Source organism: Astatotilapia calliptera, chromosome 12, assembly GCF_900246225.1.
Source record: "Astatotilapia calliptera chromosome 12, fAstCal1.2, whole genome shotgun sequence".
Classification (NCBI taxonomy): Eukaryota; Metazoa; Chordata; class Actinopteri; order Cichliformes; family Cichlidae; genus Astatotilapia; species Astatotilapia calliptera.
This window is the reverse complement of record NC_039313.1, coordinates 34,716,305-34,743,664: the sequence shown is the minus strand read 5'-3', so window position 1 is coordinate 34,743,664 and position 27,360 is coordinate 34,716,305. Positions and strand designations below refer to the sequence as shown.

Below are 27,360 nucleotides of genomic sequence, written 5' to 3'. Positions count from 1 at the left end.
CACCGATAGATGGAGATAAAACTGCGCCTTTTCTGCACTTTTTTTGCTGAAGTTTTCCTTCTAAGCGTGCGGCGCTGACGCTAAAGAGAAGCTGCAGACACCGAGGCGACGCTTATAATTGACAGATCCGCGGCCGTGAACGCGGCTGTGCGCGCATCAGAGAGCTAATTAGGATTTCAGTATAAAAAAGGCCGCAGTCGGGACAGCTCGGCCTGTCCTGCCGCTGATGTCGGAGAGCTGAAGGTACAGAGGTGCACCCCAGCATGCACTCGCTCTGATCCCAAACAAGCGGATGGGATTTGGGGATTTCGCCCACGCTGCACTCTTCACGCTTTTGCTTTGTGAACGCATTGAAACTCCAACGAGGACACTGATGTTTCTGGAGACTTTAATGGCTCTGGGCTCGACCTAAAGAGGCTGCTGCTGCCTTTATGGGACGGTGAAGCTATCCTCATTTATTTTATTTTATTTTAATTTATTTCTTTTGTTTGTTTTCTAAACTGGTATCCACACTGCTGGTTCAGAGGGAAAAGCTTCGATTTCTTGGCCGGGTTGTTTTGGTTCTCTGACGGGGAGGAAGGTGAAGAGTTTTTGGGGTAAGTGCAGAAGCAGTGACCTGCTGGAGGACACGCATGTACTGGTCAGATACACCCGTGCTGTGGTGCTTTTAGAAGAGTGTGTGCAGATCTTGTCACACTCTATTTCCTGTTGCACCAGAGGAGTTTTTCCGTATTTAAAGCCTGCTCTGCGTGTCTGTGGGGCTGGTTTAAACTGTCTGACGCGTCGGGGAAGAAATAAAAATCAGGTGTCACCCTCTAGAATTTGAGATGATATCATTTAGTCCCCATTGTGGAAGTCCGTGGTCTTACAGGATGGCAGCTCGGGTGGATTTATGTAACCGTGGGGCTTTACCAATCTGCTTACATTAATTATAAGGTTACAACATCCTCTCCTTTAATGGGACACGTTTTGTAATTTGATCTCCAAGTTGTGTTCAAGAGCAGAAAAAAGCACGGTTTGCCGCTGCTTTCAGCTGATTATCTGCGCTGCCTTCATCACCACCACCATCATCATCGGTGCGCTTTTTTGGCTGCAGATCTCGGTCAGATTTGTGTGTGTGTGTGTGTGTGTGTGTGTGTGTGTGTGTGTGTGTGTGTGTGTGTGTGTGTGTGTGTGTGTGTGTGTGTTTATAATGCCACGTGAACAGGCGACAAAAACACAGCGAAAGGACGGATTTCATAACGTCCACGCGCATTCTGCCTGCACCTCTTGAAGGAAGCTGCAATATTGTGTTTACATGCATCATCATCATCATCATCATCATCAGCCGCCCTCGTGGTGAAGCAATATCGCCCCTCAGGGTTTGTTACAACACGACAGTCCTCACGATACAGTTCATTATTATTGTTATGAAACACTTTAAAAATAAACAAAAGGAGAAACATGAAATGTTGTTTAAGGTAAGCGCGCCCATGACGCCAGGAGCGGAAGGGTAAGAAGAGGACAAGCTGTACTATTTAATATGAGACCTTTGTTAATGTTTGGTGTGATCATTCGTGGCGTCCTGTTCCAGATGTGATGTCCAGTGACAGGATGATGCAGCGCTGACACATAAACAGCGCAGCAGCAGCAGCTGCAGGAGGAGGAGGAGGGTGAGGAGGAAGGCTGCTGTTTTTGTGCCTCTTATTCCATAAAAACATCTTCATCACGTGACAGAGCATTGAAGGAACCTGCTGGTCTTTGTCACAGTGGTAGGCTTTGTTTTATCGCCTATGTTGTTGCCTCTTAGAAAAACGACCGTTAATTATTTCGTTATTACTCAGTTATGACGTTTCCGGATGATGTAAGTCTGACTGTTTAGTTGTAAAGAACATGAAAACAATCATTTTCTTAGTTCTATTTGGTTAACTCACAGATTCATTATTATTGATCTTGAAATAATTAATCATCGGGGTGATTGGAGGGAACGCAAACGCATCATCTTCTTCATTTAACTCGAAGATCCGCAGGTGGGGAACCGAGCTGCACACACACGAGTGTGTCTGATTTTTATTTTGCTTTGTGTGTGAAGTAGAGGACAGAATCCAGATTCATATTCTCATCTTGTATTTATTTACACATCCGGGTGTCTGCGCGCTCCCACCTCCCTTTTGTGGTGCGTTCAAGCCGCATGGGAAATAATCTCGACAGTAAAAACAATAACATGTAGGGGGGGTGTTCTCCCTCCTTTGTGTGGTCTCCAAGCAGAAATATGCGATTGTCTTTTCTGGGAAATAAGTAGATGACAGTCTGTCACAGCAGAAACACAGACATCTAAAGAGTGATACAAGGAAACCGTGATAATGCCATTTATGACCAATTTCAGACTCGCAAAGAGAAAAACTCTGGCTGAACATGTGGGTGGAAGACTCTGGGAACATTTTGTTTTATAAAACCAAATTAAGCAGCATAAATCCATCCACAAAAACAATTTCTACTAATCATTTAAACAACGATTTAACAATGTAACCTAAATAACAAGAAAAAAATTGAGGCACCAATTTTCATGGCTCTGCAGTTATCTCCACTGGCATGCAGCCTGCCTCCTTTACCTCTCACACAGTCCAGCAAAAACCTCTGACTGCCTCTGGCATGTTTGGAGGGGACCAAATTTGTGCTTCTTTAGCTTGCTAGCTGTCATGTCTCATAGATGTTGTTGCACTTTGGCACATATTCCAGCTGAAGCCATATGCCAGATGGCTTTCTGCTGGTATTGAGCTAAAATAAGAAAGTGATTCTTTCCCTGTCCAAGCAAAAGTCAAATCTGATCCTTTCTGTGTGGTGTTTGCGTGTCCACTCCAGGCATTTCGGCTTCCTCCCATGGTCCAAAAGCATGTTAGGTTAATTGGTGATTGGAAATTGGTTGTAAACTGCCTGAAGGCAAGGATAAGCTCCACCTTCCACATGACTCTGAAGTGGATAAGCAGGATAAGAATAAAGCAAGGATGGATCGTTGACTAAAAATTCCAAGTATGGCTTTCCAAAAGGATCCAAAAGCATTTAAAGTTTCAAAAGAAATCTTGTAAATATGGATATAAATACTAATTAGTGGAAATCACATTTTTAAAAAATAGTCGAAAATACTTTGGTAATCTAAAGTAAATGAAGTACAAATGTACCAGTAAACAAAGACAAATATTTACAAGATTAAAGTTTACAAATAAACTTTAAAACAGAGTTGTGCTTTTTATAAAATAAGAGTTCTCAAAGGGTGGATTTAAAGAGAATGGCAGGCATTAAAATCGCACAAACACACCATTTTACCTTGAATTGCGCTCTTAAACTGGAATCCATCTTTCCCAAGGGAGCCTGAAGGCAGCACAGGCATCTATTGGTCAGCTGGGCTGTTAATCAAAGCTCACGCTCCCTCCCACGTGGTGACGTCCTCGTAAAGTAACCAGGCCAGTCCATTGCGCACACAAAAGGCACAACAAAAGCCCGTGTGGGGAAAAATGAGAACCGTCATCACCCAAAGGAGGCAACAATAAGTTCCCATCTGGCAGCATCACCCATGGACCAGAGCCTGGGACGCCGACAATCATTTCTTTAAGTCCAAAAAGCAACAAGAAGTGCAAAAAACCCCCAACAACAACACCTCTCTGTCTCTTCCTCCAGCAAGCAGTTTTCCACCGAGCTGCGCTCTGCTCAGATCTGATCCAGGTGGTGAGTACAGCAGCAGCTGAAGCGCCGTTTGCCTAAAAACTGAAAGAAAGCAGCAGCCGAGGTTCTGTGTGCGCTGGATTCAGAGACAGCGCCAGGCTCAGAAAAACAAACAATGAAAGCAGACAGCAACACTGTTGCGCCTGAGCTGGCGTCGTGCTCTTTGTTGGGCATAAACAAATTTAGAAGAGGAGCAGGAGGAATTGGGAGGGCTGCAAACGCGTCTAACGGTCAGATTAACTGCTTTGGATCGTAAGACTTTCAGCGAAAACGCATGTTATCGGCTTGTTTTGGTTGGACTCAGTGATGAAGGGAGCGAGTCTTTTGTCTGGACACTCTTCCTGTTAGTGGTTACCAGAGACGCACACTGTGCTGCCTCTTTGTTTTCACTTTGCTCAGTGCGAATGTCAGCTGTTACCTGTCCTCTCCACTCACATTGCCACCCTTTTAAAATATCTTTCTGCTTTTAATTTTTTAAAAGCAGAAAGATATTTTTGTTTAATTAAAAAACAGAAGCAGAAGGTGAGATGGCAGGCGATGGAGTGCATGGACACAATAGGAGGAGGAGACAATGTTGCAGGATTCAAAGCGTCGTGTTTAAAGTGTTTTATCAGCACTTTTATCTGCAAAACTCCAGAAATGTTAAAGTTTCATCAAAGAAACAGAACATGTGGTTTAAATGGCCTGAAGTCAGCAACTTGGCTTATAAAGTGTGTGTGCGTGCGTTTGTGTTTACCTTCATTGTGTACGTGCCACTGGGGTTAAACTGAGCTAGTTCAGAGGGGATTTTGTCCTTTTCATGCAGGGATTAGGCCTCGGCACCTGTGCAGATTATACTGTATGTATGTAAACGTGGCTCTCTGCGTGGGGCCTCTGTGGGCCAGAGTGTGTCTGCATGTCAGGTTTTTACCTGGCTGATTGTGTGTGTGTTTTTGTGTATGCATACGTATATATTCGTGTGTTTGTGTTTGCAGAGCAGCCATGCTTCATGCTGCTTCCTGTTGAGTTGCGGAAGTTCCTTTGTTTTCTGTCTGGCTGCTGGCTTCTGTCTCGGTGCTGCTCTTCCTGTTGCGGCACATTGAGCTCAATTGGAAACTTCTCGAGCCTTTTTAATTGTTTTCCCTCGCAGGGCCGCAGGGTTATTGTTTTGAGGGGATTTCTGTCTAACGGGGCAACCTTTGCTATGCAGAGATTATATTAAGAGAGGCGTGTGGTGGATTTTTCCTTCACTTAGCAACTCTTGAGAGATAAAAGTGAAAGTCTGAGAGTTTGGGTGTACAATGTGCTGGTTGGTGTTTGAATGGGGAAATATGATCCACAGAGTCGGATTCACCGTATATTTCAGTCAACATGGGAAATGTGAGCCAGAGAATTTGCAAACTTCAGGAATCCTCACGCTCTGGTTTCATAGGGGGCGCTGGTGAGCCCGAACATATAAACATTTCATATTCTTCATCCAGTTTTCAACATGATTTTAATAGGCCAGGGTGAGAGAGGGAAACACATCTCTGTGGGTATCAGGAACCTCACAGCACCATGGGTCCCTTTACATCCTCGGCCATTTTTATTTGGGAGAATTTTGGCTTCCCTGCAAGAAAAACAGAAGTGTGTGAATGTCATTTCATACCCGTTTGGAGGTGTTGTTGATATGCATTTGTCTCAGTCATTTAGCACAATTTACCACCATTTATGGAGGATGAGCTCACGATGCGCCCCCTACTGCACCCCAACCTGAACTGCAATCACATTGCAATGGGACAAACAGGAAGGGGAATGCATGTCCTGGATCTATAAAGGCACCGTTTGTAACATCTATGTAGCCATTAACTGTGTTTATCCATCCAATTATGGTAACCATGCCAACCCAACTGACATTCACAGTTTAGTCAGATGACGTTAAAGCTGTGTAGTTTTGGGAAATCTAATCTAAAGTCCTCAAGATTTATCAAGATCCAGCCGGGTGTGTTTACCACGGTTAATTTTATCTCCCTTAACCTAGTAACCTTAGTTAACCCGATTAGCATTCCGTTAGCCCTGCATGTTTAGGGGCTGAGGACTTTGACTCTCTGGTAAAGTTACTGCGTGTTGCTCATTTCCTGAAAGTCAGTAGTTCAGCAGAAAAAGGCTTAAAAAAATCCATATGAGAGAAGATGCACTTTGTAAATCAGTAACAAAGTTAAACACAAGCAGGCAAAGATGACTTTTCTCAGCTGTCGGTGGAAACTTAATCAGCGCTAAAAGCACAGCAAATATCAGGCGTGCATTCAACAGGTGTCCAGAAACTCGACACCAGTGTTCAGGTGCTCTGCGCCTCCTGGCTGCTGATACACTGCTGCAAATCAATACATGTACCTTCAATCAGCCAATCAATCAGTCCGTCACCTGTAGCACCTTCAATCAGCGTGTGCTCTTCACATGCAGCAACCAGTAAAATAGAAAATGACACAAAATATGATTTTTAAAAATGAATACAATGCTATTTTTAGCACCATGCACAGCAGTGAATGTTTGTCTGCAGAGCTGAACAGTGAGTGGGTCTGAATGTGTTCAAATCGAATTCTGCGTGAGTTCCACTGCACCTTTAAAAGTTACAGCAGTGATTCATTTATTTTGTGTAAATGTGGAGAAATGCCTCAGTAAATAAAAATGTGTTTTCTGGCCTGGCTACAATGCACAAACCTAACGATTAATCATGATTATTCTGAGAAGTTTAAAGGTCAGGACACCGAGTGGGTGGGGCTTTGCATTAGCTCTTCGTGGGTTTACTCGTTGCAGTTTAGTTTGCAATGTTTAGCTTCAGGTTAGTTTTATTTTCTGAATTTTATAAAAGTGCGGGTTTTACTAAGGGCCAAGATACGATGCTCACAATAGCAAAATGCAACAGTTTGTGAAGGAAGTTGAGTCACAGTCCGGTGGACATCCCAGTAATCACACACTCCAAAGCCTCGTGAGGCTGGTTGTGTCACAAACCCGACCACACTGGGGGGAAAACTAAAACTAAGAACACTTCCTCAGTTTTTCTATTTGCTTTTAGTTTGGCGAGCACAAAATATCCTCTCATTTTATTCTTTTATCCAAGTCTGTTTGTGGGATGTTTTTAACACCTACTTTTAGTCTTTTCTTGATTTAGATTCAGTCCAGGATCACAGCCTTGGTGTCTGGGATGGGGCTTCTTCAGGCATGTCCGTGGAAGTTTGAAATCTGGGGAAAAGTCTGCATGCTGTTTGGATCTGGTTTAATAATTAAATGCATTTTAAAACATTCTTGCAAAGACCTTTGCAAACTTTTGTGATCATATTTATTCATTTTAACAAATGTGGGGACACAGTTTGCTGTGGGAGACCCCTGCCAACACAGACTTCTGATTGTGTATGGAGAAGCGATATGTGTGGTGGTGCTGTTAGCAGAAAGCAAAAGATGGAGCAAACCAAATCAAAGGAGGCAGAGGGGGAGAGATCGATTACACTGAGCTTATTTAGGCTCGGTTTCTAGCCTGCACAGGTGCGCTTAAATGAATCTAACAACTCCCCCTACCTGCACAGTCCCACAGGAAGCGCAGAGTAACCGTAGCAGTGTGAAAGTAACATCTGCATGTCAGTGCAGTTCCAGGAGCCGACGAGTCCCCGCAGGACATTACATCCTAACGAGATCATCAATGTCACTCACTTCACCTGCAAGTGGTTTTAATGTTGTGGCAGATCTGTGCAGGTCTGTCACTCCGGGCTCTCTTTTTTTTTTCTTTTTGAGGTTAAAAAAAATTCCACATATGCATTTTTATGTGAGCATTAATCTCTTATTGGTCAGCTGGGAGTCGCATGCTTGCAAACAGGAGTAGGAGGAGGAGAAGGAAGACTCCACGTGGGTGGATGTTTAGCATCTGTGTAGATCTGCAGACGTGTTTTTCGTGAACCCCTTTCAAAGCTCGCACCTATTATCGGGCCTCTGTTTCATTGTCTCAGCAGCTGTGCTGGTGTGCAGTTTTTACTGCGGTGCTGCAGGCGCCTGCTTTCACTTTTACCTCTGAAACCTTTGCAGACAGTCGTGCCTCTTTCTTCTTTAAACGCCACGTTCCAAGATAAGGCCAAGAGATGTGACTAATGGTATCCTTTGACATAAAATCCCAGAAAGTTGATTCATATAAACAAACGTTTCATCAGTCAGCCAAGTTCATTCCAGACTGAAGAAATCACTCGGCTGAGTGATGCAACACTTCTCCTACTGAAAACACTGCCTGGATCGTTCGGCGTGCATTAACATACTTTGACGTCAAGTGTCCAACAAAAATGATTATGAGCCATTTGTTCGTGTAAATTAATGACATGAGAGGAAAACTTATCGAGCTACTTGAAAAACTGACATCTGAGCAGCATTTCCTTAAGTTTCTACAGGCACAAGAGTTGGTGCCGAGTTTTAGATTCGAAATCCTGTATATTTTTGTCTTTTGAACAATTTTTGTTTCTCCTGAGAAATTCCTCTGACTTATCTCCAAGCTGCTGATCTCTTCTCGCATCTTTCAGTCTAAAGAGACAAAATGAAGACAGGCTGGTTTCTATCATGTGCTGTGAAGAAGAAAATAGTTTGAGAGCAGGTGAAACGTGTTATGTGGCTTCTGACTCGTTGTCATATTAAGTTACATAACCATGCAGCCGTGTTGGTCGGGGACAACATGCGACTGTAATCACTTAATAGATGTTTCTAATCAAATGATTGCTCCAGTGAACGAGCCGTTTATATTGGAAATGCAATTAAGCTCACGAGCGCTATAAATAGGAAGTGCGGAACGTGCCGCTCACCACATCATCTCTTTCCTTTTCCCACTTATCCGCAGGTTTGATTTTCTCCCGTGGTGTCTGTGTGGAGCGTGCCACACACCCACTCCACAACAACGACGGCTTTTGCTTGCATCTTCCAGTGTTTCTTCTGTCAGCAAGTCCAGCAGAGCTGCAACTCTTCCAGTGCCAGCCCTGACACCAGCGAGGAGCCCTGCCCCACTGACATGGTGAAGATGACCAAGTCTAAGACCTTCCAGGCTTACCTGCCGTCCTGCCACCGCACCTACAGCTGCATTCACTGCCGAGCACATCTGGCCAACCACGACGAGCTCATCTCAAAGGTATGACGGCTCCACGCGAGCTCGCTCGTCCCTGCCCTTCGTATAAAGCCACCCTGCAGCACTTCACATGACTTCAGCTGCTCTGTTTTATTTATGGGGGAAGGAAAGCTTCAGGGTTTTGCACTTGTCTCACAAATCTCACAGCAGCTACCCTTGGTGCCATCCCGAAGGTCAACTAGAGAGAAATATTACATTAGTGCAGCGTGCTTAAAACACCCTGATCAGCAGCGAGTGTTGGCCCTCTCCTTAGAGCTATAAATAAAAGCTGCGAGTGTCGGCCCATTCTGTAAGCTATAAATAAGCGTGGATAACGTGATGTAGTCGAAGAAGCAAATGTAGGTTACTGTGGCACAGTAAACTGTTTTTAGCCATACTGTCTGTTTGAAGACACGTCATGACGTGAGAGCAGAACAGAGAATTAATCTGAGCGAGCGCCAGCAGGCTGCTCCGCGCCGCACACTCGTGTTTGTTTGACTACTATGGTGACCAGCATGCCGCAGGAACTTCTCGTAATCTGCCGTGCTCGCCTGAGCTGACAGAAAATTTTAGTTATATAAAATCTAAAATGCGAGTTTGGAAGAGCTACGAGACGGGAGTCTGTCGATAAATGGGTCTCTCGAATCCCATAAACTGGCCTCGCTTCCTGAGCTCATAGCCTGAAGCCGGTGTGGAAGTGCATAAACCTGCAGTGTTCACGAAGGCCAGCAGGGGGCGAGACATTCAGTTGCAGGGTGAGTCCACCTTGTTATTGACAAACCGTTACCGTATGAGTGTGAGGTGTCCTTTAATTGATCGCATCTGGTTTCAAAAAGCTACCATGGCGATGGCCGAAATGTGTGATGTCACTATCGCTATGTCCGTCTTTAATATACAGTCTATGGTTGAGCGTTCTTTAGCATAGTGACTAGCGCAGTTCACTCTGTTATAACCTAATGTTGTGGTATTAAATGTATGTTTTACAACCAAATATTTACTTTCAGCCAGCTCAGCGAGCGGGCGTGCTCACGTGAATTTTGGGAGCTTTTGTTTTTTTTCTATTGTTCCTTCAAAATAAGAGCTCAGCTGCCTCGTGTTAGGAATAAGGTGGATCGTGTGCTTTAAAGCCTTAACAATGTGCTACAAGAGATTCACTGTGCAGTATTTTATAGACTGTATATCAAAAATGGTGTCACCTGCTGTGAAGGCTCAAGCTTTAGCATTGTTGATGCCGCCATGTTTATTTTTCCTTCTTTGGAGCTGGCGATGAAACCACCTTTAACCAAAACGTGGTTATCCATAACATGTGTCACATAACTTCATTATAAATACTTCTGAAGGCACAAACAGCACAAACATGCTGAGGAGGTTCAGTGACTCAGTCAGATTACCTAAAGGCTCACAGGCTGCGAGTGGCTTTACCCGTCTGTGTCACAATCCACCTGTTACTCAAAGTGGGTCACCTCCTAGTATTGCATAACTTAAACAGCTGACATGTGTAAATAAAAACCTTACGGGTGTCATTGAGGGGAAACTGAAACTGCTGCGTGTTTGTTTAATATCAGGCTCTATGCTGTGCATTTAGGCTGTTAATCCTGGCAGTGCAATTGGGATTGACTCGCTTTTTGACACTTCATTTCTAACCCTGACTCTTGAGCCCTAATCAGTGGAGATTTTAAATAAGTGATCCTCACTAGATGGAACTGAATTAGAAGCACAAGCAACACGCATGTGAATTTGTAAAGTTAGAGCTCTGAAAGTGTTTGTGCTGATTTATGCAGCTCACGGTTAAAATCGAGCTCTGATAATTATGCAGACTTATCTGCAGATCAAAATGAATGGCATGTTTTCCTTAGTAACCATGGGGATGACTTTCTCAGGCAGTCATATTTGACAGCATGCTCGTTATATTTTGTGGTGAATAAATATGTCTAAACTGTGAAATCCCACTCAGCAATATCTGATATCAGTTCTGGCAAATGACACAGATGAAATTTTATGTGATGCTCAACTTGCTGCATCTCCACAGCTCGTGTACCTGTCCGCTCGGGCGTCTGCGTCTTGTTACTGCCCATAAATTCTCCGAGGCTGGGATGCTGGGCGGGGCTGCTATTATCACTGACGCTGCTCGAGCATGAAAGAGCTGGTCGCTCTATTAAAGTGTTACTGCTGTGGCTATTTTTGCTTCTGTGGCTGTTTTTGAGTTAAAAACGTCAAAGCTGAAAGAGCCGCTTTGGTTCGCTGAGCATCTTTGGTAACCTCGTACGTGCTTTGAAAATCTGAGATGGAAAAATCAAGACAGTCGAGCTTCGTATCTGCGCCGCTGGCCTGGGGACGTGTTTTTGTTTGTGTTAGCTCATATCGTATATTGTCATGATGTAGATAAGTGTGGCTTTAAAGAGCTGCATATTGCAAAATGTCAGAGATAATGTCTTCAGATTCCATAATCTCCATGAACAAAAGTTTTAAATAAGTCAATGCATGGATGGCAACACTTTAGAAAGCCACAAAAATCATTCAATCTCAGACGTTCATTGACTGAAAGTTTGAGGCTGATGAGCATGAAAACCTCAGCGCTCTTCTACTCACCTTACCTGTCATCGCTGGGCTGGTGTGACTAATATTCCTGTGATTGTGCTTTTCATTCTGACTTTACCCTTTTTTTTAAGGTAAATTACCTTCATCATCATCCACTCCTGTCGAGTACGAACAGCGTAAAGGTGCTGGTAGAAATGATCCAGTGTTGCCGTCAGACTATTGTCAGAGAAATTCATCTCCGCGAGTCTGTGACCTGAAGCGAATCTAGACGACACATTATTATAAGCGTCATAAAGTGTCCGACGGTGCCAGTCTGGATTTAAAGTCGGGAATCTCAGGGAAAATCTCTGAAAACGCGAATATTAGGACCACTAATTTCCGCACAGTTTTCACAGTACCTGGTGGTGGGACTGGTTTTCAACTGGTCGCTGGTATCAACTCGTGACCCCTCCTCTGTGATGTGTCTGTGGAGTCAAATGTCTGCGTAGTCCTGTGGAAAAAAGCCTCAGTATTAACTTCCCATCATAAATGACTGCTGATCGTTTTGTTGCTGCCTGCACATAAATCCTGTCTTCACTAATGATCAATTCTAGCAGAGACCAAACCAAGCAAAAAACCTCATTTTACAGTCAGAGCACACAGCAGGACGCTGAAGATTCAGCCAATTTCCCAAAATGAAATTGTCCTGCCAGGGCTGGTCATTCGTCAGCCCACAGAGAGTGACAAATGTGAACCTGAGTCAAATACAAAGAGCTCTGTGGCCCCTTAAAGTCTGTTTATTACACGATTTCTGTATCGAAGTCCACGCTGGCATTTGGGGGCACAAACGCGCAAAGGTGTGAAAGCGTCGCTTTAACGCCGGTCGTGAATCGGCAGCTGGAGGGGAAAGTTTCAGAACTGTGAGATGAAGCAGAGCAGAAGTGGTGACCTTTACGTGTTACGACGGCGTGCTCCTCTGCGTTAAGGCCTTCCCGAGCGCTAAGCTGATTATTTAAATGGAAAAGTTGATCAATCTGAGCTTGGATCGACTGTGTGGAGGCTGCGCTGCTGTAATGACCTCACGTACGTCATGTGGTACTCACTTGGAAAAAACTGAAACCAAGTACAGTCGAGTAAGGGCTGGCATTTATTTTTACATTAAACATAAAGTATGCATAAGATAAAACAAAAACAACAACATGAAATCCGACATACCTGATAAAAAAGGTAAAAGAAAGAAAGACCTCCAAGTAAATAATTTGCCCACTCCAGCTCCGACGACCAAATACAAACAGTGGGGAAGAGGGTTAGCTCAACCCACCACAGCTCCCAAGCTAGCAAGGAGTATATATTCATGCTATCATTTATGGCGCCTAAAACACATTTATGATACACACATACTACACACTTATAACATCTAACAAAAACAGGCTTAATAATGACAATAACTGAACTAACATCGCAATCAGAAACATCCAGGTGGCTAAATATGCATTATATGTGTGTTTTAAAGTGTTGGAAAGAAATGACACCCACCTCTCCCACAGGGGAATTGTAGAAAAGGGGAGAGGCAAAAGGGGTACACTGTATTTATAGGATTGCACCAAAGAAGAAGAAGAAAAGAATGAGGAGGGGCTCTAACTGATAATGAACATAACTACAGGCTTGGAGGTCCTAAAAGTCAGGTATAAAAGGAGCAGTTTGGGAGTTTAGAGCACATTTTGGGTAATTATAACAATGTGATTTATGACCCTGATACATGGGTACTACTGGAACAGCTATAACATTACCACTGGCCCCTATGTCAAAAATCCAGTGTTTAAAAATTCTACATATATGTGCTAATTCTCTCCTGAAGCAAATGCTGATAACTCTGTTTGTTGGTGCAAGCACAACAGCACGCTCAGTGAAAAGCTTTACCAGCAGCCTCTCAGAAGGTTCGGAGGCCTCGAGGTGGTAAGTTTGGAGTTGCAAAGTCTGCACAACGACAATTTCACTGGGTTTTAATTTTTAACGAGTGTCATAAATCATGAATGGATGTGCCTTTGGCCTGAGAGAGGGGGGGGGTGTCCTCATTTATCTGCGCCTCACTTAACCTGTCGTGAGCCATGTCAGATATGTGGATTTATCTCCACGCGCAGCAAAGACTGTGACAGGGGAGAAAGGAGGTTTTATGCAGTGAAGGTTTATTGGATCCTGCGCGGGGAAATTAAATTGTTGCTCCAGCAAAGTTGAACTGAAACCGGGTGGCTGTGGGTGGTGGTGGTGGTGGGGGGGATAAAGCAATAAATGAAGAGAAGTTTAGCCGATGTGGCTCATGCAAATAACCTTCAGTTTATCAGCAGAAGAAAAGTGTAGAGGGAAACATTATTCATTCATGGGATGTTATTTAAATCGAGGCACCATTGCTTGCTCTTGTAATTAATACATTTCTTTCGCGCTTTTGCAAATAGGAAGTCGATCGTGGAAGAAAAAGCTATTAAATGTAACTTTTATGACACGGCTCATCCTCAATGGTCAAAGCTGGATTTAAAAAAAAACGTTTAGTTTTCATTACGATGGATGAAAGTGAAGCTGAAACAATAATAACTGCCCTGTTGCTCAGTCATTCTCTTATCAGCGGCTCCTTGTTTACCATCAAGTAGCAGCTTGTTGTAATCTCCTTCATAACCTCTCGCTCAGTTGACACAGCGGCTGATGACGGCCGATCGGTGACTTACTGGATCAGGGCCGGTCCGCATGCTTTGAGGTCAGTTTGACTTTCTCTGTGTGACTTGGAGAAGACGAGCATGTAGCAGGGAACGGAACAAATGCTTTTACACACTCTTGGCTGCGATGGGCCGTCTCCGATTCAAACGGTGCCAAAACTAGAGGTCAGCTGCTGTTTTCCAGAGCAAAGTTCCCAGAGAGCTCTTTTTAAGGAAAATATGCAATACTGTGTGTTACTGAGTACAGGCCTGTGTGGTTAAGGTGCTGCTGAATCTGATCAGGCGTAATTCTGCATTGAAATGTCAGCCAAAAGAAGCCGCCTGTTTGCCTTTTGAAATATTTAATCTGCAGTTACACCAGCACTGCACGGCTCGAATGGCCGGTGTGGCAAATGTCTCACCGCGGTCATGTGTTATTATGAGCATCAAACCCACGTTTCCTGTGCTGCAGTCATTCTTCTTGATGTTGCCTCCCGTGTGACAAACTGTTAGATGGAAGCAACACAATAATGACGGTCAGAGTGGGAGGAGCTGAAGGTGTTGAAGGTTGTTGAGCCTGTCTGCTGGCTTTATTAAAGTCACGCCACATTGTTTCTCAGTGTTCCTCAGAGATGACACTGGAGCAGGAATGCTGGAAAACCAGCAGCACCAGAGCGCTTCTGTCTGGGAGCTGATTTATGACTTCACATTAGCCACGTCCGTGCTGGCCTTTGTTTGGTTTGTGGGCTTTATTTCCATGGGAATAAATTAAACCTGTCTTGTTTTCTCATGAATTATTGAGGAATCAAACCGCAGACATCCTGCTGCTGTGTTTACTAACATATAACCAGAGATGGTGTTGCTGTGGTTAAAGCTGAGAGGCGATGTTTGCGTCAGACTGCAGTCAGAAACGCCAACGCGCTTTAAAATGCCCCGCGCTGTTGTGACAAGTGCAAACGATTCAAGTAACAATTAGCCGACCAGCAAACTGGTGAATAATTACATTTGTTTAACTGGTCAGGAACACCAAGGCAACATTCACGAAACTCCCCGAACAATAACCGAGCTGGTTGGTGGTTTATGATGTTAAATAGTTATATACGGCCATAAAAATCTCTATTCTCCATCTGTTTCTTAGGAACGCGATTAGTTGGCAGTGCTAAACAGTTCCCAGTACACCACTGGAGTAAAGAGTGAAGTCACTGGGTTGTGTTGCTGTGTTTACTGGACTAATGCGACTGATGACGGACGACCTCTTTAAGCCAAACAATCCACGTCTATAATAATTGGATTTCATTAAGAGCGCTTCCTCGGACAGGCTGTTCTTCTCCGGCAGGTTTCAATGCTTAAAATGAGGCTCTTTGCTCCTATTCTGCCTTCATAACACTAATATCTATGTAGCATGTTTTTTTTTTTCTGTAAATCCTGACCTGAAGTGCACGTAATATTTTTATTTTTCCCCCCAACTCACTTCATTGTTAGTTTTAATTAAAAAAGGTAAAAGGCGTCCAGAGAGATCAGATGCTACATTTGGATGCAGATATTTCAGCTGAAGTTCAATTAGCAGCCTTTCATCGGGGTAAGTGTCAAAAGGGTTTCTCAAGGCCGCCGTGCATGTGCTTCCTCCTGCAGCCTCGCAGGAGATAATTTCACAATCGTAGCTCCTGCAGTTCAAGCGCCGCATAATTAATACAGAAAGCAATCAGAACACGGCCAGAAAAACTGCAAATGTCAGGAAAACCTGCGACGCAGCGCAGCAGTAAATGTATTTTGTTGCATAATGCTGCCACGTGGACTCACAGCCACAGTAACAGACGCTTTGCCTCCTTCATACGAGTGCAGGAATGCATTTTCAGTCTTTTTCTATTGTTTGAGAAATTGCAATTGAATGATTTTATTTTTAAAGTAGAGATGTCTCTCAAAATAGGGCAACATACGATTATGTCTTTGACCACCAGTATGTCACCTAAAGTAGTATAATCCATGTAACTGTAGAGAGGCTAATTTTGAGGATAATTATCAATAACATGAGTGCTGATTTAAATTTCCTAGCAATCATTTCAAAATAAAATAACCATCGTAGTTACAAAATAAAAGTTCTGCCCATGCTCAACATCACCTGAACCCCTTGTTTGACTTTTGAGCTAAAGAAAGTTTGTATTCAGCAGTTTTTTAAATATTGTAATGTGATTCAAAATAATGAAAAAGCTTTGAAACCTGCGAGTGACTCGACCCGCAGGCCTCCTGTTCTCAGGTCCAGCTTACGACGGTGACGTCAGGGAGCAGAGCGCTGACGGATGTGACCGTTTAATATGTTTCCAAAATTTCATTTCAAGTGTTGTTAGATCACATCAGGACCCCTCCGAATGTTCTCCTTGCAGCACTCTGATTGGTGTTTCTCGCTCCGCTTTATGTGGAAGCGTCGTTGTTTATTGTTGACCCGGTTGTGATCTTTGTTGATGGATAAAAAACACAAACGTGCATTTTAATGTCTGATTTCACACAAATGCATCGTACCGTGAAAACATCCATCTGGAAATCATTCTTAATATCTCGATATTGATTGTTGACCGTACCTCACACTAATCTATTAATAAACTCCTCTTTCTGCGCCACACCTCGCTGCCATGTGTGTGTTCAGTCCAAGGCGGCATCGCTGGACCTCAGCATCGAGCCTTCTAAGCCGATTATGTTACTCAGGAGAAGATGACACCGTAGTCTGGTGTTTTCCACTGCATGGTGCCAAGGACCGCTCGCCTTGTCCATGTTTGATTTTCATCTCGAGTGAAAGTATCTCGCACCGGTAGTGCGTTATGTGGGGTTTTTTCATTGTACGTGGTCTAAGCAGAGGAGAAAGTAGTTCCTGAGCCCTGTTTAAAAACAAAAACACAAAGGGAAGTGTTGGAGGAGATCTGCAGGTTCTGACAGATTTCTCTCCATCGCTGCAGCCTGGGTGCTGGAAATCCCCTGAGTCAGGTATAAAAAAGAAGAGTGGGGGAAAAATGTTTCGTTACCGAGCTTGTGCACAGAGTCTTCGAGGCATGCCAGGCAGCGAGGGAAGATGCAGATGGAGCAGCCTGAAAGAGAGGATTAACCTGAGCACATGGACCAGAAGGAAGTATGGCAGGCACAGTGGCCTCCCCCCTCCCGCTTCAGCCACTAAACTAAATATGTTTATTACCCCAGCCCTGAGTGGAGATGGTGATGTATGTTTTTTATGGTGGAAACCTGATGAAAATGTTTGAGGCAGTCTTGGGATTGATGTGCATCAGCATCAGTTAATGTGCAGATTATATGTTTCATAGAACACTGATGATGCATTTAAATCACTTGTACGGCTGTTTATCAATTAAAAGAGGAATTAATCAAACAAATGCAATATTTATAATATTTTATGTCTGTTTATTTCCTGGGCTGATTCCTGCAAACTGCTGCAGCAAAGCATGCAAAGTAAATAAACATATTTAAGCTGGATTTTAAGTTTGCCAGCAAACATGTTCCTCGGGAAATGATGCTAGATTGTTGCTGTAGGATATATATCTATTTTATATTTATATTACAGCAGACAACTTTTTAAATATATTTCTCACTGTTCTGATTGAGTTGAGGCTAAAACTGTGCCGATATCCAGGCCTGACTTGTTACAGTTCCTAAGCTCTGATTCTATGGTCTGTTTTTGTCACTGATTTGTTAACATGAAGGGCAGCTAGACAATCAATGACACGGTTTAATTTCAGTCAACACCTTCAACCCAAACACGCTGAACACAAGACGCACAGGCACAAAATCTGATCGGACACGTGTTGTTGTTGTCATCCTGAGCACGCAGCTTCTTTTCAGCATCGCTGTCGCTTCATATTTTTATCAGATGCGGGTTACAGATAGCGATACGGCATCCTGAAATCAGAGCAGCGGTTAAGAGCAGAGCGTGAAGGCCTGCAGTGTGAACGTGGTCCTGGAGCGGGAGGATGCCGCCCGAATACTGACGAGGAGGCTGAGTGTCTCATTCAGCACCTTGGCCTCGTCCCACCCATCGGGCTGATGGAAGTCCCTCTAATGGATTGATCGCACTTTTCATTTCTCACCATTAACAGACGCAGCTCCTTTTTCGTCTTTCTTTTTTAAACCATCTTTAACTGGAAGTTTGCCTGTGACAGAGAAGTCAGTTTAATATTGCTCTTCTTTCTCTCTTCTTTAAAAAAAACTCCATTTGACCAGGAAGGTTTTGTTGAACCTTTTCGCAGCAACATCAGTGGTGATGTTTAGCGGTGATTGTCTCACTTATAGACAAAAGTCCTCACCTACAGTACATCCATCGCACCTGTGGGTTACAGACAATTTCAGTTTTATTTTAATGGCATCACTTCACAACAAAAACGATCTCATGGAGAGAGAGAAAGCCCCAATGATTCAACAATCCCATATCTGCAAACACTTGGTGACAGTGGGAAGAAAGAACGGCATATTAAGAGAGGCAAACAAAACTGGATGCCTCTAAGAGGATCACAAACCTTTAGATGACCAGATATCCTGTAATGATCACGCCAAGAGTGCAACATGGAAAAAGGACTAAAACTTTAAATGCGTCCACTCGCAGGAAAACGTTGAGTGGGAACACTGGAGTGTGTCTCAAATATTTGGATGAGCCACAACATTTCAGGAAAGATGAGATAAAAGTTTTAAAGCCTCGTCCTGACTGTGCAGCACGGCGGAGGAATCATCGTGGTTCAGCGCTGCTTTTGAACCAATGAATGCAAAAGTTTAGCAAGGTTCACAGGCGGGTTTGGGTAATGCAACAACACAGAGACTCAAAGCAGCAAGTAAACCAAAAACTGCAGTTTCAAATAAGAAAACTGAGGTTTGGAGGGATGACATGAAAAGGACAATTTCTTCTATAATCAAGTTCAAACTGCGTCTCATTAGTTCATGTTGAAGTTTCACATAAGCTCTGATATGTCCCGTCGGAGCATATCTGTGAGTGAACGCTACAGGACTTATAATAAAACAGAAGCCAACACAAACTCTACAAACACCAGATCTACTTTCCTTACAAACGCTGTCTAACTGAATTTATACAGAGCCTTGGGATTTAAGAAGATTAAGTTGGAGCTGAGCTTCACCTGCAACAGCCAACATCTGTTCAAACAGATGGTAAAAGTTGACCTCAGCGTGTTTGTTATAAGAGCTCTGAGTTAATCTCTTTTCTTTCCTTTTTTTTAAACACAAGTGTTTGTTTCACAGCTTCTCTTTCATTTTTATGGCGTCATTTTAAGAAGAAACGCCAGTGACACAGCACACTCACTGCTCTCACGGTGGATTTGTGTATCGTGTGTTTGGCTGAAGGAGAAGATTTCTGTGTGCGAGGTCTTGTTCCCTTTAGTCCCATGTGGTCAACAGGATATTCAGGGATTTTGAGATTTGCTTTGTAGAATTTATTTCTTGGGAACAAGCGTTTTAAAACAAGTGTGATTGCAGCAGCTTAAAGAAATGAGCTTGGTAACCACACTCCAGTTTTTGTCATGTTTTATTAAGCAGCAAAAAAACAAGCTGTGTGAATATTTCCAGCTGGTATCTGATTCTTGCTGCATGGTTAAACAGTCAACAGAGCAGTCCCTGGGATGTCTAGCTGGACCGCTGGTAGGCTGGAGGACGCTCGGGTTGCCGCCTGTCTCCCAAAGCTACTATCCGAATTTCTTTCTCTCTTTTTTTCTTTTTAATCTTGTAGGATTTTCTGTTGCTAATGTTTTAGTGAATGTTGCAGCAGCTCGAGAAAAAAACACAAGCAAAGTAAAAATAGACTGTGGGAAACAGATAAGGGCAGCAAGAGATGGAGCCTTTTGCCAGTTGTTCAGCTGATGGCGAGCCACAGAGCAGCACAGATATGACAGAGTAACCCGCCACCCTCTCTGGCCTAAACGCTGCCGAGGACTTGTTGTTAACTCCACGGGGACCGACCCAGTTCCCTCTCGCAGCTAAAGGTCGCATGTCTTGTGGCGCTGGACTGCACTGCATGTGTGCATAGATTTCCCTTCAAACACAAACACCAAAGTTAAGGATGTGACAGTAAGAGTTCTGCAGAGAGAAGGGTTTCCTTTTTTGCACCTCAAATTTGTTGCTGGGACGAACTGCTAACGTCTGAAATTCAACTTTGCCGGTTTGGACAGATGCTGGGCAGTTAAAGATGTCCCCCGGGCCTCAGTGCTGGTTGTGGCTGTGGTCAGTGAAGGAGGCAGCTGGTGCTCCTATTAGGCGGTATTAGCTCAGCGCCCTCAACCGCAACAACAAATGTATCTGCCACACTCATTTGCAATGGAAAAAGCAAAGCCGATCGAGGCCTGTCGCCCAGCCTGGGATGACGGGACCAGAGGATGGAAGCCTGGCAGGCTCTGTTGTCACTCACTGTGACGGCTTTACTGCGCTCTGTTTACATTTTACAGAACAGTCGTGTGTATGTTTAATGGCAGGCAAATAGCAGGATAGTAAAAAAGGCCAGTTTTCTTTTTATTACCTCCAACAGCAATCAGGACTACATATGTGAGTGAGTGTACCCTCCAGTATTACTGAAACAGCCCCAACAATTGGCCACTCCCCTGTAAACAAACTTGGTGACTGTGGGGAGAAAGAACTCCCTCCCGGTCAGCAGCAGGCGTCGGCTGTCCCTCAGGGACCTGCTGGAGCGACACTACCATAAGTTGTTTGTGCAAGCGTCTTCTTAGGACCTATAGTCAGATTTTAAGTTTAAGCGACCTCTAGTGGCTCTGTGTGGAAATGCAGTAACATGTGCACTATGTGCGTTAACTTTAAACATTGTGGATTTGCTTTTTATTCTTTTTAAGATTGTGTCTCTATTTTAAACCAACTCCTGATCTGTAGCATACTACTGTAAAGTATTAATTTTGAATTATCAATGTAAAATTCTCTTTAATTGTGTCTTTGGTTTATTTTTGGCAGATGCTATCAGACTCACATCTGCTAACGGCTAAACGTGTCATGCCGATATAATATGAACCTGGGTAGTTCTGTCTGTGATAGTCCCACTTCCCACAGGTAAGGCATAGCAAGCTTTATCTGCCTCGACAATAATGGGAACCATGATTTACTAAATGAACACGATGTTATATTAAATGCAACATGGAACTAGTGATTGAGCCTATAAAGTAATCTGGAAAGTATTTACTGAGCTCATGGAGGAAGTGAGAATCAGGCCCGTTTTCCCATAGATTACTATACAACCAGACATCTTTGCAACAATAGGAATCACCCCTGCTGGACATTTGAATGACTGCAAGTTTAAGGCACTTTCTTGTTTGCTTCACGTTCTCTCTGTAAACAGCTCAGCAGGCTCATCTGTGCTACTCTCAGACAAAACCTGCCGCTGTCATTGGTTTGTTCTCATCATTTCTGTAAATGAAGACTGAAACACCCCAAAAATGTTATTTGAGTACTTGACTCAAAGTTTCTTTTGTTTGCAGCAGCATGTAAAGCGCTATACAAATACAGGCCATTTACCATGAACACATAGGACCCCCGGTTACCCACATCATCCTTCTCTGCAGAGACATTTTTAATTCCAGCCTCATAAGGAAGGCTGTGTTTGATTTGCCTCAAGGAATCCCTGCTTATGCTATTTTCAGGGATGTAAACATAACAGTTCCTGTCTAACGAGAAAACTCCACGGGGTGCGTTTAATAAAACTGATGCAGGGTTTTCAGCTCATTTTGGGGGTGATGATGATGATTAAAGTAGTTATTATTAGCTGTGTGTGTGCGGGTGTGTGAATCCCTGTTAAACTGCAGCATTCCTCAGACATCAGTCTTCTATCAACTGCTGTGAAAGCTGCTTTGTTGTTCAGCAGATGCACTGAATACCTGGAGCTGCATGTCAACAGTGGAGCTTGAAATGTTGAGATTGCAGGCGGAAAAACTGTAAAAATGTGACTCATTAGATTTTTACCTTGATTTTATATGATCCATTTATTCAAAACAAACTTTCATCTGTTTCCTCATAGCCCTACTTGTACTTTAATACTCTACTTTTGAGTAGAGTATTGACCTCTTCTTACATGACTGTCCATGCAGTACTTAGCAGAAACTGAAGTTTGTGAATACTGAGTCATTGTTTATGTGGTCTAATGTTTTTACTGCTCTCACGTCCACATTATTCATAGACCTGTCTGTGTTGTTTATCTGCTCAGGCTTCTGCATTTTTGAGCCTCATTTTATTCCTTACCTGCAGCCAAACTTGTGCAGGACTGTTGATAAGGTGGAAGAACAAGAATGCACAGCAGTCGAGGGGGGAGAAGCACCCCGGGGCGTCAGATGCTGACATTCTTGAACTCAGCGGTGCGGCGCAGCTCTTTAATGTCAACTTACATGATGTCTTTTTCTCTCTCTCTGGTTTCAGTCATTTCAAGGCAGTCAAGGAAGAGCCTATCTGTTTAATTCAGTGTAAGTATGAATCTCACACCTCCAGCTCACCCTCCTTGTTTCTCATATAAGCAGTCTGACCTATAGCTTAGTTTGGCTTTAAAACACAGTTCAGTTATCTGAATTCTTCTTTCACTCCACTTTGCTTTCAACATTTGCCACTTTCATCAGTTGAAACACCATGTTAGCTGATGAAATGTTGAAAGCACTTTCTTCTTAACTGCACAGGCCAAAATTTTGAACTGAAAGAGGAACGATCACCTCCACTAACCCCGTTCACTTCTGCAGAATTTGCCGGAGTAGCCATTTACAGTTATTTTGATAAGTTCTACTCAGCACATGCTTTATGCACGCACATAATCACTGTTCAGGAAAAGCACACTTAAAGCAACCCATCCTTTAATTAATAGTTCCCACCCCCATGTCCTCATAGATGCACACATTCCAGTGATGAAGGTTCATAGGAGGAAATGTTGTGCCGGGATGCTTCTTTGTACACCTGCATCTTATCAGTGCACTGCTGCAGCCAGAGCTGTTAGCATGAGATGCACATAAATTTTCATGCTCTCGGAGCATGGATCTGTCATGCATGCAGACTGCACCACAGTTGGCTTACAAACACCTCCTTTAGGTGGCCTCTGTGGGTTCATAAAATGATATTGCATGCTAGAAAATTTAACTACAAACACTCAAAGGAACTGCAGATTTCTGGCACCATAGTGACTCAGAAACAGTCTGGTTCCAGTTTGCAGCAGCCAAGCCCAGCAAGCGCTGATTTATTTGGTGTTTTGCAGGTCAAACGATGTCAAAATAATTGTAGTTTTCAGTTTAGATCACACACACGACCAGTTCAGCTTTTGCACTATTTCTAATCATGTTTTAATGAGTCCAGTCATTAATTTATCATTTGACCTGGAAACAAACAAATCATTTCTTACCGGTAAACACAGGACGAACTTCCATTCTTTCAGAGTTTCAGTCCGTGCTGCAGAAAAAGCTGGTTAGCATTCATCTCTTTGAACCTGAGAGCAAGTTTTACCGGTCTATTTCTTGGTTGGTTGGTTTTTGGGACTCTGCTCTCAGTCTTAATGAACCGCGCAGAAGCCGCCCCCCGCTCTGCCCCCCAGAGCCCCGAGACATTTTGAGACAGTGTTGCTTTTCAGCAGCTTCGTGCCACCCGACTCTGAATTACATTGTTTCACCTGTCACAATGAATCGAATGAGAGAAGCAGTCTACGAGCGTCTGAATAAATGATTCCGAACAATGTGAAAGCAACCGAACCCCTGAGACGAAGCTTATGGTGCGCTGCAGGTAAAAAGACATTTAGGCTGAAAAACAGAAACATTTGTGGTGGAGGGAAAAAACTAAAGGTTTGCAGACATCTACCGGTTGCTTGGTTACATATAATAATTTCAAAAGGAGTGTGTTTCTTATGACGTGTTCGTTTAATTAAAACGCCACTCAAACTTCTCTGCAGCGCAGCGTTTTTAAAGGGCCAGTTCACCACAAAAAGCAGTCCAGTCAGTCTGCCTGGATTGTTTTGCTGTGAGTTATCAGACGTGTCTGCCTTTCTCCTCATGAGGCTGAGCATCAGGCGCTTTTCTTTCTTGTGTCTACATCTGCCAACAAATCCAAGCGTGCAGCTCGCTGACAGTACAGGTCAGCCGAGGTAGACGTGAACGTTTACATATTCTCACACCGTCACAGGTTGCTGCACCTCTGCGCGGCAATACCAGTTCGTCAGCAAATTAAGTAAGACGCCAAGGTTCGTGGTATTTTCAAGGAAAGGCTGACGTCTGTAGAGCTGATGTGTCCCTACCTGGTAAATTTAAAGCAGAGGATTTAACAACACAACAAAGATTTTGGGGGCAAACTAAGAGCAAAGTGTCAGCGTCGAGTCATTCTTAACACGTTTATCTTTGCGTTGCTTTCACTCCTGAAACTTTCTGCAAGAAAATAAGATTCGGTCTATACAAAATGGTTTAGGTAGATTTAGGCGCGATCGTGGCTCAAGAGTTGGGAGTTCGTCTTGTAACTGGAAGGTTGCCGGTTCGAGCCCCGGCTCTGACAGTCTCGGTCGTTGTGTCCTTGGGCAAGACACTTCACCCGTTGCCTACTGGTGGTGGTCAGAGGGCCCGGTGGCACCCCAGGGCAGCTGTGGCTTGCCATCGCCAGTGCGTGAATGTGTGGATGACTGAATGTAGTGTAAAGCGCTTTGGGGTCCTTGGGACTAAGTAAAGCGCTGTACAAATACAGGCCATTTACCATATTTAATCACAGGGCCTCTATTTATGCTCTGCTTTAATTTCCTTGACCCTTGTGACCTTTCCTGATCTCCCTGCCTTCCTTACAGGGTGAATGTCGGCTGCGGGCCAGCAGAGGAGCGGGTTCTCCTCACAGGTTTACATGCTGTGGCTGATATCTACTGTGAAAACTGTAAAACCACCCTTGGTTGGAAATATGTAAGTAATTTGCTATTTAAACTTTCCCCATCTGTCTTGCTGGATCACTTAAGGCTGCTGCTTTGTTGTTTTGCATCTGTGTGGTTTTTCTAGTTTCTGAGAGAACACATTATGCTGTTACAGGTCAGAAGAACGAGGTTGCTCTCATTAAAGCAATGCTCATTAAAGAAACTGTGACACTTTTTCTTTTTTTAAATACTCAGGTTTTTGTTTGGGCTCAGAGATTGAACACTCTGTGGTATCCAAGTGTGCAAGATAATTACAGTGCCGAAAGGTTGGCTGCAGACAGCCAGGCTGGTACCTCTGAGAGTCTACAGTGATTAAATGTCAGGCCGTTTTGAAGAGGCTTGTCCTGGTAATTGTGTGAAAAGAGTATAGAAGGGTGTAAAATAACTAAACACGGTATAAAGACAGGGACTCACTTAAAGCTGCTGCTTCAGTGACAAAAACAATTAGAGATTCTCCGAAAAGCCCTGCAAGCAAAGCAGAGCAGGACTGGTTTACAAGGCAAACCAGGCTGAGCAAATATTCACAGAAGCAGACTCGCACGAGTCTCCCGGAGCTCAGCAGGGCCGGGACATATGCCGGAAATCATACAGCACTTAACGAGATGCACTGCCGGTCTGGAAGTTTAGACCTTTGAACGAAGCGATCTGGACACCGGAGGAAATATTTCTCATATTTCTCTCTGCGTCTCTCAAAGCCCTGCTGTTCTCTGACGGTGATGTGATAGATGGTGATAGTGCTACATCAATGTGTTCATCTTGGATGCTTGAATGCTGCCTCTACGCTTCCCATGTTCTCCATATAAAAAAGGGCTGGGACAAAATCGCCAGTCTTTCTGTCTTTTTGTGTGTTTTTATAACTATTTTAAAACAAAAAACGGAAGATGTAAGCGTGCCAGATTTTAGCAAAGCTGCTAATTTACATCAGCAGTCCCTGCAGAGCACGTTAGTCTATATGATGCACCGGTGATGGTTACAAAGATGCACCGATATAGGAGAAAAGTAAAGTGAGCACAGATGAGCCACTGAGATATGAAGAGCAGCTGTTTATTGCTCTTTTTCCACTTGTATTCCCACTGTCACTCGTTTTGTTTGATAATGTGTTTTTCTTTTTCCTGACTGATTCTCTGATGTTTTTCCTCTTTTAACAGGAGCACGCGTTTGAAAGCAGTCAAAAGTACAAAGAGGGAAAGTTCATCATCGAGCTGGCTCACATGATCAAGGACAACGGGTGGGAGTGACGCTCCGCCTCTCCGTTTGTTTTTCTTGTTTTTGTTGTTGTTTTTCTGACCTGGGAATGCTCTTTATCGAACTACAGGGGGAGGGCGCTCGTCCGGCCCTCCCTCCACCAGCCCCCACACTTTCCTAACAGTTAAAAAAATCTAACACCTCCACCTTCCCGCCTTCTCCACGTGCACACGCACCCACCTGCTCATTGTGAAAGTGAACAAACGGCGACCGCCGAGTGGAGCGACTCGTTGAAAAACGACGTCATGTGAGTCCCGCCGTTACTTCCCCAGAGCTTTTGGGATCGACCCCGCCCACTCTCAACCCGCCGCCGCCCCACCGAAACACGCTTACAAGTGATTGTGGTGACGTGTCGACCACTATGCGAAGGAAGAGAGAGACTTCACCGAGAGGACGTTTCTTTCTTTTCTTGATGGATGACTTTGGTTATTTTAATGTTATTTGCTTCAGTTTTAACGTCGGGTTTGGTAAAGATTTGGTTTGGCAGCCAATGGATGTTACTGGTTAGCATTATATTTTATTTCCCTGTCAAGTCTGTGTTTATTCATTTTGTCGGCTTGGTGTATCTCTGCCTCTAGCTGAGCATGCTTTTCTTTGCTAATGTCCAAATGAGTAATCAGGGATGGGTGAGGAGCAGAGGGGGAAAGGGAGTTTATCGTAGTTGCAAATATGTAGCAGCATCTTGCTTTCTTTCTTTTTTTCTTTTTTAAAGAGGCAAAGAATGAGTTTGCAGTATTGTGGAATTTTATACCTGATATTTTTCTGTTTTTACCCTTTTTTTCGACTTTCTTTTTCCCTCTTTCTGGTACTTTTCAGCACCCAAAAGCATTGAAAGCAGCACCTAGTATTCGTTTGACATAAATGGGTATATATATACGTATACATAGATCTATAGATACATATTTGTAGTGTTTGGCTAATTGCGATTGTGGCTGGTCCCAGTTTGCAGCAGTACCACGAGTGAAAGACGAAAAAGGAGCAGAAATGGTTATTAGACTGGGGATCCTTCCATCAGTGCCCACACATCATAAAACACGATGACAGAGTGTATTATCCCATTGTCTGGTAATGAAACAATAAGAGACACTTACATATGAATATAAATACACATACTATGATTACATATCCATAAATACTATGAAAATGTTCGTAGTACGTCGATATTGGAACATGGTTTCTATATATATATATATATATATATATATTTGCTGTCACGCACATATGTA

The 27,360-nt window shown here is 43.6% G+C and overlaps 1 protein-coding gene across 3 annotated transcripts; it reads left to right on the top strand.

Annotated features, from left to right (window-relative positions):
• Window positions 1-27,360, top strand: ypel1 (yippee-like 1). 3 transcript variants are annotated; one of them, XM_026186500.1, is made up of 5 exons: window positions 1-596; window positions 8,528-8,812; window positions 22,396-22,439; window positions 24,773-24,881; window positions 26,038-27,360. In XM_026186500.1, exons 2-5 carry the CDS (start codon window positions 8,696-8,698, stop codon window positions 26,125-26,127), a joined length of 360 nt encoding a protein of 119 aa, XP_026042285.1. In that variant the 5' UTR covers window positions 1-596; window positions 8,528-8,695; the 3' UTR covers window positions 26,128-27,360. The 3 variants fall into 3 exon arrangements, with proteins under 3 accessions (XP_026042285.1, XP_026042286.1, XP_026042284.1); XM_026186501.1 differs by lacking the exon at window positions 1-596 and adding an exon at window positions 1,191-1,751; XM_026186499.1 differs by lacking the exon at window positions 1-596 and adding an exon at window positions 3,091-3,702.

Coding starts and splice junctions, on each gene's coding strand:
- ypel1 (XM_026186500.1), top strand. CDS start 8,696: ATGGTGAAGATGACCAAGTCTAAGACCTTCCAGGCTTACCTGCCGTCC. Junction 22,440..24,772: donor GCCTATCTGTTTAATTCAGT/GTAAGTATGAAT, acceptor CCTTCCTTACAG/GGTGAATGTCGGCTGCGGGC. Junction 24,882..26,037: donor CCACCCTTGGTTGGAAATAT/GTAAGTAATTTG, acceptor CTCTTTTAACAG/GAGCACGCGTTTGAAAGCAG.